This window comes from Trichosurus vulpecula, chromosome 2 (genome assembly GCF_011100635.1).
Source record: "Trichosurus vulpecula isolate mTriVul1 chromosome 2, mTriVul1.pri, whole genome shotgun sequence".
In the NCBI taxonomy this organism is placed as follows: Eukaryota; Metazoa; Chordata; class Mammalia; order Diprotodontia; family Phalangeridae; genus Trichosurus; species Trichosurus vulpecula.
In genome coordinates, this window is record NC_050574.1 from 107014536 (window position 1) to 107027870 (window position 13335).

Below are 13335 nucleotides of genomic sequence, written 5' to 3' on the forward strand. Positions count from 1 at the left end.
AGAGACAGCAGTTAGAATTGAGGGAAAGAGCAGATGTGTGCTGTTCTGTGAGTGTATTTGTGGGAAGGCCCCAGCAGGGGGGCAGAAGGTTAATGGGATGGTGAGGCTTCATGCTGTGATACTGTTTTAAGTTCCTTGCTGTTGTGATAAAGTGGGCTTACTGGTTTGGGGAGTTGGTTGCTGCTTGGATGGGTTGAACTTATCAGTTATGGGATTTGGTTCTCTGGTGTCTAAATAAATGTTTTACTTCTTCTGCCTTCTATATGGAGAGTCTCTCACATTTTGCGATACATAGGCATAGTCACAATTATCATCAATGTTGTGTTTATTACCTTGTTAATACACCATCACAGGAAATATCAGAAGTAAAACTTAAATAAAATTTGAAATTAAAATCAGGCCCTCTGATTCCTTGAGCTGTGAGTTCCGTTGGGTTCCAGACCCACTTCTCCTACTCCTTCAGCTGAATGTCCTTCTAGTACCTCAAACTCAACACGTCCAAATTTAGCTCATTATTTTTCTCATTCCTCTTCAGCTGTCTTATAGCACTTTGTTTTGAGGCTCTGTAATGCATTTAAGATTATAGTTATCTGTGCTTTGTGTCTTATACTGTAAACACAATGGGAGAAGGAACTATGTCAATCATAAATTGGGATATCTTTCTAAACACCTCAAAAAGGGTTGGACACACAGTAGGAAGTTAAATGTTAGTTGAATGAATGACTGGACTGGCAAGCATACTATCTTTAGAAAGGATCTAACATGTGAACCTCTCCACCAGCACAGACACCCAGATGCAAAGCTGGTTCCCCTGTCACTTCTCTTAGTGAATCAACCTAGAATTCAGGCTGTTCCTCTGGAGAGTGGGGATGGGGTGGGACGGGGTTTTCCTCCCCAGCTTATTTGCTGGTGGGGCCAGGAGTAGGACAGGAGTTGCAGGATGATACCAGCAGGGTCCAATTAAGCATTTCACACCTGCCCCCAGCCAGCTGCTGATTACTTTCTCTGTTCACAAATTGGAAGAGTCATTTGGCCCCCAGGGAAGTAAATAAGTATCTAGTCATAGTCCAATTTAACAACATTTGCAAAGTTACAAATGCAGTATTAACATATGTAATGAATTGCACCAAAAAGGAAGGACCGTTTTTTATATCTCCTTAGGTATAAAAAAATTACTTCATAAGACTGGGCTGAGATCTTAGGAAGAAGAAAGGACACTGCATTTAGTAAGACCCAGAATTATGTACATAGTAGGTGCTCAGTAAATGTTGTAATTAATTTTTTTGCAGGAGGGGAATGTAGGGGTGGCGTTTTAATTTGGGAGGCATCTTTCATTCTACTTCAAGGATTCCTAATCTTTTTTATGTAATGGGGTTCATGGTAAAGTCTATGGACCCCTTCTCAGAATAATGTTTTTAAAAGTTTGAAGCAAAATATATGGGAAACTAATTGTATTTGAAATACGGTTATAGAAAAAAAAATTAAAGTTTTAAGACCCCAGGTTAAGAACTCCTTCTCTAAAGAGATGGAGAACTGGCATGGGGACCAGTAGAAAGGAAATGAGGAGCTAATCTGGCTGCCTGGGACTCAATGATCGCTGTTGGAAAGAAAATTAAAAGGCAAATTTCAGCTTTTTTCCAGGTTGTCTAGACTAATTCACTAAGAAAGAAGAGGGAAATAAGGACTCAAGAGAGACCATCAGTCAAGTAATAGAGATCATTGAACTAGCTGAATTTCCTTTGTGTTCTATCTTTTAGGAACTTAATAAAAAAGAAAGTAGAGTTGGGCAAAAAAAATAAAAAATCCCACAGGAAGGCCATGATACCCTTGAGATAAACAATCAGGCCCAGGGTTAGTCCTAGAAAAAAAGTGTGGAATAATAATAACAGCTTCTTCCTAGAGTATATTAAAGATTTTGATGGATTTTACTCCTAACCCAATATACTAAGTAGTATCATTGTCTCCATCCCTTTCACAGATGAAGAAACTGAGGCTAGGAAATGTGAAATGGCTTGCCCATAGCCTTCCAAAAAGTGAATGTCAGAGCCAGGACTCAAACCCACATTTTCTAACCCTATCTAGAATCCTTCCTTCTTTAGTAGGCTGCCTCAATATTTTACTTTGAGTGTCTCACATTCTTATTCAACAGTCCTATTCCACAATTCCCCTTGGCTAAGGACTTGGTGCCCCCACAATGGCCCAGAAGGTGATATTGCAAGACAATGATATTTAATTGGCAGAAAGTTTAATGAGTCAAGAGTGTGACATGATTCCTTAAAAAAGTGAATACAATCTTAAGCTGTAGTCATAAATATATAATGTCCTGATCAAGGGAAGTGATTATCCCACTGTACTCCAGATCAACCATTGAAACAGCTCAAAGGAAATGCCAGATGCACAAATTTGGAGTATCTACCCCAAATATTCACACAGACCATTTGTGCCTGACCTGTGGTAGAGCATTCTGAGCTCGTATTGGTCTGATCAGCCACAGTCAGACACACTGTAACTCTACTCTAGCATAGTGAGGTCATTTTGATCCTCTTCGAGAATGAAGGACAACAACCATATTTACAATATTGTTTTCAGTTCATAGGCCCGTAGGATTTGGAGCTGAGAGGAATCTTGGCTATCATCCTGTCCAATTCTCTCATTTCACATATGAGAAAATGAAGACCCAGAAAATTAAGGAAAAACTTCCTAACAATTAGTGTGGTCTAGAAGTGGAATGGACTACCTCAGGAGGCAGTAGGGACCCCTTGCTTGAGGTCTTCAAACAGAGGTTGGATGACCCCTTGTTGGGTATGTTGTATGTATGTAGTATGTAGTATGTATGTATGTATCTAGCATGGGGTGGACTTGATAGCCACCTAGTCTTCCAACTCCAGCATCCTCTTACCTTTTTAGGTCTCCCAGCAGCCAGTTCAGTAAAATCACCAATCACAGGTATCCCAGGTACTAATTGAAAGTTCAACCAGGCAGTGACATTTGTCGAAAAAGCAAAACTAATGGTCTTCCTGTCCCTCCCCTTTATTTTTATGTGTCTCATAACTATGTCTGAATGGCTTTTAGTATAAATGTTAGCCTGTGGGATCAAGAGTTTCAGACCCATACAACCTTGTTCGATTCCTGCCTGCTGGTATGGGCTGAATGGCCTTTGGTGGGACGTTTCTTTCTACCTGCATAAACTTGGTCAAGTCACTTCATTAGTCTGAGCCTCAGCTCTCTCAACTGTAAAATAAGAGGGTTGGACCACATATTCTCTTACGTCTCTTCCAACTCTAAATCCTAAAGTCCTCTGACCAAACAACTCAATTTATTTCATGCCATAGGAGGCAGCATATTGTTATGGAAAAGCAGTCTCTGGAGTCAGAGTCTGGGTTCAAGTCCCCCCTTGGATCCTGTGTGACTTTAGGCAAGTCACTTTAACTCCCTGGGCCTTAGTTTCCTTATCTGTGAAATTAAGGGATTGGACTAGATGGCCTCTGAGATCCCTTCATCTCTAAATCTGTCATCCTGTGACCCTATGAACAATTGACCAAGGTGGTACTAGGCTCGAATTTCTTGTTGGTGTTTTCAACAAAGAGGACTATAATAACCCCAAAGTCTAGAGCATTGGGTTAGAAATATGGCAGAGTCTTGGCAAAGCTCGAGCCAGCTCAGTGAATGAAGTCCCCTTAAATCACTTTTAAATTCAAGACCCTCTTCTTGCTTGAAGGTAACCTATTCTCCCTCTATCTTCCAACTCCGTATTAACTACCCACCCATGAGGATCCTAAGTATCCACAAGTGGGAAGGACCATACTGGATAGAGACTATTACTGGGGTCGCAAAAACCCCTGCCTAAAGGTATTCACTGAAAACAGAATTCTGTCTGTTCCAGGCCCTGCTGAAAGACCCTCTGTATATTGGACTGAAGCACAAGCGTGTACGTGGGAAAGAGTATGACGAGTTGATTGATGAGTTCATGCAAGCAGTGACTAACAAGTAAGCAGGCCACTTTTTTACCTCATTTTTGAAATGGGACACGATGGGCACTCTCCTTTAAAGATATAATCAAGGCCTAATGTCAACAGTGGCTGGAACCAGCACACAAGCAGGAGCCCCTAAATGCTGGCCCCCTGGGTGGTCTAGAAATTAAATCTTGACCCTGAGTGATTGGAGGCACCCAGCCAAATATGCTTGTTCACTGAAAGAGTCTGGGGGAGATGGAAGCCATGGGGAGATAATGGCTCTAGGACGTTGGGGCTCCTCTGTCTAGAGAAGGAACTCTTCACCATTTTTAGGCCATGGACCCTGGTTGGTGAAGCCTATGGACCCTTTCTCAGAATGTTTGTAAATGCGTGAAATAAGATGTAAAGGATTATAAAGGAAACCGATTATATTGAAATCCAGGTATTAATGCATTTTTTTAAGTTCATGGAGTTTAGCTTAAGAACTTCCAGTCTAGAGTTAGTCACCCTACTTTCTGAAAGGAAAATTACCCCACCTCTAGCCAGTCTGGGCTCTGGAGTTCCTATGCAAATCATATAATCTCAGAGTTGGAAAGGACCCCAACAGCCATGTATTCGAACCTTTACCTAAGACTCTCTTTCACAGTGTACCTGGTTAGTGTAATTGGGACCTTTGCTTAAGGACTTCCAGTGAGTATGAAAAAAACAGCTCCTGAGATGGCCCAATCTACTCTAGATAATTCCCATTGTTAAGATTTTCCTCAAATCAGCATTGCCTCTATGCATCTTCTACCCATTGCTTTGAGACCGAAGAGAACAAGTCTAATCCCTCTTTTATAGGACAGTCTTTCAGGTTGTTGGAAATTTAGAAATCATTCTTCCCTATTCAGTTCCTCTAAGATATAGTGAGGTGAATTGTGCTATCCGGAGGAGGAAAAAGAAGGAAATGTACCACCACCACCAACCCCTGACTAAATGGCTTTGGAAAGAGTCCTGGTACATTAGCATGCATTTTCCACCTCTGCCCAAGGGCCAGGTGATATTAATGTACAGCCACCCAGGCTCTTGATTTGTGAGATTTATGAGGTGTTGTCCCTCAAATGTTTTTCTCGCCTGGCTCTTTGCATTGAAAGGAGCTCCATAAGTGATGGGAATTAGCCTCTTCCTCCGGTCTCTCCTTCCTGAATCCCTCTCTTTGACAGGCGCCAGCCACACCTGTCAGTCTTCATTGCCACCTCCTTAGCATTCCAGTTTCTTCAAAATGCTGGCTCTATCCCCCAGACTCCCTGGGCATTTCCCTCTGAATAATTCAGGCAGTTTTAGGGCCCCCCAATCCTGCCCCATGTCATAGCCTCAGCTGAAATTTGCCCTGTTTTCCCAGCATCCCTCAAAGCCCTTGTCATTCCAACCAGGAACCCTGGTGAGGACCTTCAAAACTAGAACAGGTCAATAGTCACACCAGACCAGGAACAGGAGTTAAAGTCTTTTTTGCCTCTGCCCCTAACAAGTTAAGTCCTAGTCAAAATGCTGAGGGAGATAAAGTTTATCTTTGGTGCCCCTGCTTATAAATATTCCATATTCTTTTCTGGACTCCTGTCCAGAAATTTATAGCTTTCATTTGCTATGAAGCACTTTACACACATAACCATTTCATTCACAATGACTCATTATGGTAAGGAATACAGTTTTTTCCTGCATGTGGGATTTATGGGTGTAGGGAACTCCCAATGAGGAAACCATCTCCACCAGTGCAGATCCCCAACTCTTCTTTATCTAGGACACAAAAGTTAAGTGACTTACCCAGGGCTATAGAGCCAGTATGGATGGAGAGGATCTGAAACCAGGTCTTCCTAACTCCAAGGTAAGCCAGGATTCCATGCTGCCTCATGATAGAAGTATTATTGACCATGTTTATGTTTCATAATAGAGGAAACTGAGGCACAGAAGTAAAGTTACCTGCTCAGCTAGTAAGCCGCAAAGTCAGGTTCTGACTCCAAATCCTATGTTCCATTACATCATGCTGCCTTTTCCCATTATATGTTTCAATACCCCCAAACTGGCGTCCCTGGCTAGGCACCCTTATGCTTTTCCTACCATCTTCCAAAACTCTCTCAAGGCCACACTGAATTCACTTATTCTTTATCTGATCCCCTTCATCTTTAAGGTGACCACTTTCTATCAGTTAATCAGTCACTATTAATTAATGTACTTAATGAGGAAACATAGGGTAGTAGAATGAGCTAGAAAGAACAGGATTCAAGTGATGCTTCTGGCACTCACTATGGACATTATGACAACCACTCTGAACATCAGTTCCCTCTATCTGGAAAATGAGGGCCTTGAACTTGATGACCTACAATGTTCCCTCCAGCTCTAAATCTGATTCTAAGACTGTGCTTGGAGCCAGTCCTAGATCTCAGGCTACTAGGTCAGGTAGAATAAGGTAGAAGTGAGAGAGCTGCTTAGCATCCAGATCTGGAAGTGGTAAAAAAAGATTAGAGATAGTTCTCCCATCAGTTCCCACAAGATGTCATGAAGTTCTTTGAGGTGAAGCTTTCAAAAGGTAGTGTGGAAGCTCCATGGCTTAGCCAGGAAATGGCAACCTAAGAGAGGTAGGATGATGTAATACACACACACACACACACACACACACACACACACACACACACACACCCGCTCTGTTTAAGTAACTCAGTAAGTATCAGTAATAGACAATAATTGTCAATAATTGATAGATTGGGACACATCCAGAGGAGGGTGAATGGTGAGGGGACTGGAGTCCTGACCAGAGGCCTTAGGTATCAGTATTCAAAGCACTGATAGAAATCTGATAATTACCATTTCAAAACAGTCAAGTGGAAAGAGAGGAAATTGTACTATGAATAAATAAAGCTTAATAAATTCCTTTTCATTTGTACAGCTTAAAGCACCATATAAAGATGAGCTATTATTAAATGCCATAATGATGGGAAGAAGGCAAAACTACTCAATTTTTGTGTTGTTTACATTTTTTTGTCCAAAGAGAAGGCTCTGTGAACTGGGAGTGATAGGACAAAAATATTTAATCAGTCAAAACCCAAAATAAATGAAACAGTGGCAAGAGAGAACCTAGCTGCCCCCAATTTATTCAAGTCACTAGGCCTATAATAACTCCATCTCCAAATATGAAAGAAATTGATAAATGTTTTATCTTAAGCCGTTGTCAATGATCTTTGAAAACTCATATAGAACTGGAAAGGTGGCACAGGACTAGAAAGGAGTAAATATCTCAATTTCCTCCCAGACTACACCACCCCAAAAAAAGAATATAGGGGTTTCAATCTAGACAAAATTCTAGACTGTCTTTTTAAAGGGATGGCTTGTGAGCTTTTTGAAAGGAAAGCAGCAATGGCCAAGAGCCAGGCACAACTTCATTAAGAGTAAGTAACAGCATTTCAGTCTTGGAAAGGTCTTCAGTGGCCATCTCTATGAAAAAGGATTTTTCTCCAAAATATATCCATATCATTCTTCCTTTCCTTGAAAACCTCCACAGAGAGGAAACCTATTACCTCCCGGGGCAGCCTATTCCCCTTTTGCATAGCTATAATTGTTCAGCAATTTTTCTTCATGTCAAGACTAAATTTACATCTTTACAGCTTCTCCATGGTGTCTAGTTCTGTTTTCTGGAGCCAGATAGAATGTGTTTAATCCCTCCTATATGTAACACCCCTTTAGATACTTAAAGATAGCTATCATCTCTCTTCTCTTCTTCCCTGCAAAGTCTTCTCTCCAGGATAAACATCTCCAATTCATTCTAGTCATGGAAGTCATCCAAGGCTAATCTTGTTTCCATTAGACTGGCAGAAAAGAAAATTTTTAGAGATTATACTTGTATTTAAGCAAAGCACATAGAGTATGACTTAAATTTGAGTAAAGTGCCTGACAAAGTCTGTCATACTATCTTTATGACAAGAAAGAGATATGGGCTACAAAGTAGTAGGTAGATTCTTAACTAGTTGAATGACCAAACTCAAACAATTTGTTGATGAATTGACATCAACTTGGAGAGAGTTCTCTAATGCAGTGCCTCAAGTACCTATGTTTGGCCCTCTGCTGTTCTATACTTTTCTAAACGACTTGATGAAGATATTTTCAAGTGTCACAGATCTAAAAAATGACAAAGTTGGAATCCAAAAGGATCTCAACAGACTAGAACAATGGGTCAAATATAATAAAACAAAATGTATAAGATCAGTTATCAAGCAATAAACATTTACTAAGCGCCTACTACGTGCCGAGCACTGTACTAAGCACTGGGCATACCAAAAGAGGTAAGAGATAGTCCTTGCCCTCAAGGAACGCAGAATCTAATGAGATAAATATAAAACCCTATGTTTGAGTTGAGATCACTTCATGAGTACAGAATGGAGGAGATGTAGCTGGACAAGAGCTTAAAAAATATCTAGAGAATTAATGCAGTCTGGGAAATATCATAGGAATGGAAAGCTATTTTAATGGCATGTTTGGATGTTTCTTATCATATGACTGATAATATGAAATGACAGCCATAAAATGTTAACTCAGTCTTCAGCTGTGTTAAAAAAAAAGTCAGAGTATGCACAACAAAGAAGATAATTGATCTGATGTATTCTGGTTTTGTGAGATCATATACAAAGTATTACATTTTAGGATGCGAATTGACAAGTTGGAGGGCAGAGAACAGCAAAGATGATGAGGAAGCCATACAAGGATTATTTGAAAGAACCAGGGTTGCTTAGCCTAGAGAAGAGATGATGATGAATGGTGGACTTGATGGTTGTCATGTGGAAGAAGGATATCAGGCCTGTTCTACTTGGCCCCAAAGGGCAGGACCGAGCATTAGGTGGGGGTTGTAAAGAAGTAAACGTCAGCTCGATGTAAGGAAAAATCACTTAGTGATTAAAGCTGTCCAAAAGTAATAGTGAATTTCCTAACAGCAGGGGTTATCTTGAGGAGAGGGATCAGAAATATGGCCCACAAGTTGCATGTATCCTGTAACGTTCCCAAATGTAGCCTGAACCAACCAGATTAAAATGTAATTGGAAAATATCTAACAAAACAAATGAAAAACACAGTAAAACATGGGTACTGTGACATTTTAAAATTAAGTCAACATGTGGTCCAAAGGGATCCTTATATACAGTTTAGTGGCCACCATTTCTATTTGAGTTTGACTGCCATATCTAAAGGAGACAGAATGATGACCTTAGCATAATAATATAAGTTCTGCATATAACACTTTAAGGTTTTCAGAGTGTTTTACAAGTAAATCAACAAGCATTTATTGAGCACTTATGTGACAGACACTGTGCCAAGCAATGAGGATACCAAGAAAGGCAAAGACATAATCCTTCCCTTGAGTAGCCCACGTTCTATTGCATTTGATAATGGAGATGTTCAAGTAGAAGCATCCTATGTGTGAGGGATGGTGAAAAGGGAATTCCTGGTCAAGTGTGGGTTGGATTAGGTGAGCCTGTGGTGCATTCTTGGTATTTGGGGACCTCTTAATAGCCCACAGCACTTTCTGGGATTTGGAAGGGCTGTCATTTATCTATTGAGTGAGTCAGTAGCAATTCCATAATTCCCTACAGAGAAGTCCTTGCTCTTCATGTAAAGAGGTTAAATAAAGTAGGATATGAGAAACTTTTTTCATTTGTCATGAAAAAGGTTGCAGTTGCACAGAAGCCCAGCCAGTCACAGAACAAACCCTAGTGAGGGATGCACGTCAGTAGAGTGGAATGTATCTGATTTAGTAAAGATGATTTATTGAAAATTCATTGCTATGACTTATGAATAATATAAAACAGATGTTTCTCCTAGTTAGTATGGATGGAAAACCCACTAGTCACACCAAGGGCTCCCAAGAGTTTAATGATAACAAAATAAAATGCCTGGGGGGTGAGTCAGAAGCTCTAGGGTTAGAGAGAGTACATTTTAAGGAAGAACCTTGGGAATTGTTTGAGTTCCGGTTTCAGGATCAGTGCGTCTTTCCAAACATCCCATTAAAATAGCTTCCCATTCCTAGATGACTAGCCATTTAGGAATTGCTTTGAGACATAGAAGGGGCAGTTGGTGTGGTGGAAAAAGCACTAGACTTGGAGCCAAGAGGGAACAGTTCAAATCTCATCTCTGACACTGCTATGTTCGTAACCATGGGTTACGAACCATGAGGCTCTGTGAGCCTCAGTTTCCTCATCTCTAAAAAATGTCTAATAACAGTATATACCTCACAAGGTTGTTATGAGAACAAAATGAGACATCGTAAAGCATTTTTGTAAAACTTAAAGCATAATATAAACTCAGCTGTTATTATTATGAGCTACCTTTCTTCATAATCATTATAATCTTAGACTTCATAGTGTAGTGGAAAGAACACTCTACTAAGATTCAGGAGATGTGGGTTCAAGTGGGTTCTGTCACTACCTAGTTGTGTAGCCTTGGACAAGTAATTTTCCCTCTCCGAGCCTCAGTTTCCACACCTGCAACATGAAGGGGAGAGGGTGAACTAGATAGATGATGATTATAGCATTCAGTGTAATTTCATGACTTGTAGTGGACTATAGGAGTTGTAGTCAATTCAAGTAATGATCACTTTCTTCCTTCACTTGGCCTTCAGTTTTCTGCTTAATCTCCTTGCTACTATCTTCTGGGCCCAAAGTTATGGAATCATAGACCCATATAATGTTAGAACTAAAGGAAAGGTTATCTTTTCTGAGTCCCTCATTTTATAGTTGAGGAAACCATGGTTTCAGGTTTCAGGCAGGTTCGGTCACTTTCCTCCTTACCATCTCAGCAGTGTGGTGAAGCCTTTGTACCTTGAGACATCTGCACTGTATTTCCTCCCCATATTGTATCACTTCTCTTGATTTCTCAGGCAAAGAGGTTACACTAGGTGCCCTTGAAGGTTCCTTTGAGTGTGGGCATTCTATGAAGCAGTCAATTAATGGATAGATGATAGAATGAGATAGCTAGAAAAACTCTGAGAAACCATCTAGTCTATTCCCTACTTGAAACATGAATCCTCTCTACAATATGTCATAGAACTTCCTTCAAGACTTCCAGTGACAGGTAACTCACTACCATTCAAGTTAACCCATTCCATTTTTGGAAGACTAATTGTTAGAAAATTCTTCCTTATATGGCGTTGAAATCTACCTTTATAATTTCTACCCATTCATCTTACTTTTGCTACCAAAGCCAAGTTTTGCCAAGGAATGAATAAATGAATGAGTGAATATCGCTGTCCAGTGGAAGAAGTACTGGATTTGGACTCAGAAAACAAATGTTTAAATCCAGGTTCTATAATTTACTTGTATAGTCTTGAACAAGGTGCTCTCCAGGCTATAATTTTCTTATTTGTCCAATAAGGAGGTTGTACTACATTACTTTTGAGTTTCCTTCCAGCTCCCAGTTTATGCTCTTACAACAACCAAATCCCAGAATTTGAGAGTTGGCAGGGACCTTCATTGTCAACTAATCCAATGTTTACACCAAAGGAATCTCTTCTATGACATACTCAGAAGGTGAGCATCCATCCTTTGCTAAAAGACCTCCAAGAATGGTGAAACCACCTCTCATTACACTTTTGGGAAGCTCTAATTGTTGAAAGTTTTTCCTGACTTCTAAATTTGCCTCTACAGTTTTTACCCATTGCTTCTGCACTCTGAAATCAACCCAGCGAGCCTCTTCATGATACCCCTTCAGATGCTGCCCTACCCCGAATCTTCTTTTCCCTAGGCTAAAAAATCTCTCATTCCTTCAACTGAACTTTATATGACATAATTTCAAGGCCCTTTACCAGTTTGGTTGCCCTCTTCTGAACACTCTCCAGTTTATCAACATCTTTCTTTAACAATTCTCCAGATGAGATCTGATAAGAGCAGAATACAGTGAGACCATCACTTCCTTATTCCTGGAAGCCATGCCTCTCTTGATGGCTTCCACATCACTCTTCTAACTCAAAACGAGTTTGTTGTTCACTAAAATTCCCAGATCTTTTCAGAACAGCTGCCATCTAACCCTGCCTCCCCTATCGTAAGAAGTTGATTTTTGGTAGCCAGGTGTAAGACTTCACATTCATAGCCTTAATTTCATGTTCTTAAATTTCAAACACTTAAATTTAGTTCAGGACTCCAACCTGTCTAGATCTTTTTGGATCCTAAATCAGCATTATCCAGTATGCTAGCTAGCCTATGCAGGTTCATATCATCTGAAAATTTGATGATCATTCCCAAAATTACTTTCACTCTCACCCCTTCCCCTTCCCCACCCCGCCCAGCCCCGCCCCACCCCACCCCACCTCAACCCAACCCTGAAGGAATTTGGTTTTCCACTGTTTTTAAAGTATTATAGCAAAACTCTTCTCCTAATCACTACCGACAGAGCCTGGTGACAGAAGCTCAGCAATATTCTGCATCATCGTAGAGTTAGTCAGAAGCCCCAGTAAAGTAGAGAATAAGAGTATAAATGGAGACAATTCTTCTCTCCACAGACTGGAAAGCACACAGTACCCTTCCAGGTACAGTGGGGATGGTAACAATAGTAAGTACCTGCTGTGTACAGAGCTCTGTGGTAGACACTGAAAACTTAGAGAAAGCATAATCTTTGCCCTCATAGAGCTTACAGTCTAGTAGGGGGACACAGCACATCACAGGTAACTATAAAGTATTTTGGGTGGCAGTATGGCACACTGGATAAGAGTATTGGACTTGGAGTCAAGAAAACCTGAGTTGAAGTCATAACTCACACTTTTAACTAGATGTGTGATCCTGGGCAAGTCATTTAATCTCTCTCAGCCTCAGTTTCCTTATCTATAAAATGGGGATAATAATAGTAGCCCCCCCTTCCCAGGGTTGTTGTTATAAGGTTCAAATGAGATAAAACTTTGCAAAACTTAATGGGCTACATATATGCCAGCTAGCTAGGAGTAGTAGAGATGGTGGTGTGGTAGTGGTAATAGTAGTAGTAGCAGCAGTAGTAGCAGTAAAATGGTACATGATGAATGAGATTCATAACAAAGTACTATTATCAAAACTAAACAGAGGAAGGTCATTCTGGACCAGGGGAATCAGGGAAGCCATTATAAAGGGCATGGCTTTTGGGTTGCCATTTAAAGGATGGGTAGAGATCCAAAGGGCAAAGAAGGGAGGGAGGACACGCATTCAGGAAATAGGAAACACTGTGAGCAGAAACAGAGGCATAGAAATGCAGTGCATGGTTGGGGCAGAGAGAAATACAGTCTGGCTGAAGCACAGTGATATAATATGGGATTAAGACTGGAAAGGTAGGATGGTGCCAGATTGAGGGGAATGGGAGCTTGAATGCCAGGCAGAGGATTTGAAACTTTATGGAGGACGTAATAGGG

The 13335-nt window shown here is 40.6% G+C and overlaps 1 protein-coding gene across 2 annotated transcripts in view; it reads left to right on the top strand.

Moving 5' to 3' along the window:
* Positions 1–13335, top strand: part of ME3 (malic enzyme 3) — a 316892-nt gene that overhangs the window by 237046 nt on the left and 66511 nt on the right. For both annotated transcript variants that reach the window (XM_036747311.1, XM_036747312.1), the window contains one exon: positions 3884–3987. In XM_036747311.1, coding sequence (XP_036603206.1) covers positions 3884–3987 — 104 coding nt within the window. The remainder of the gene's footprint in view (positions 1–3883; positions 3988–13335) is intronic.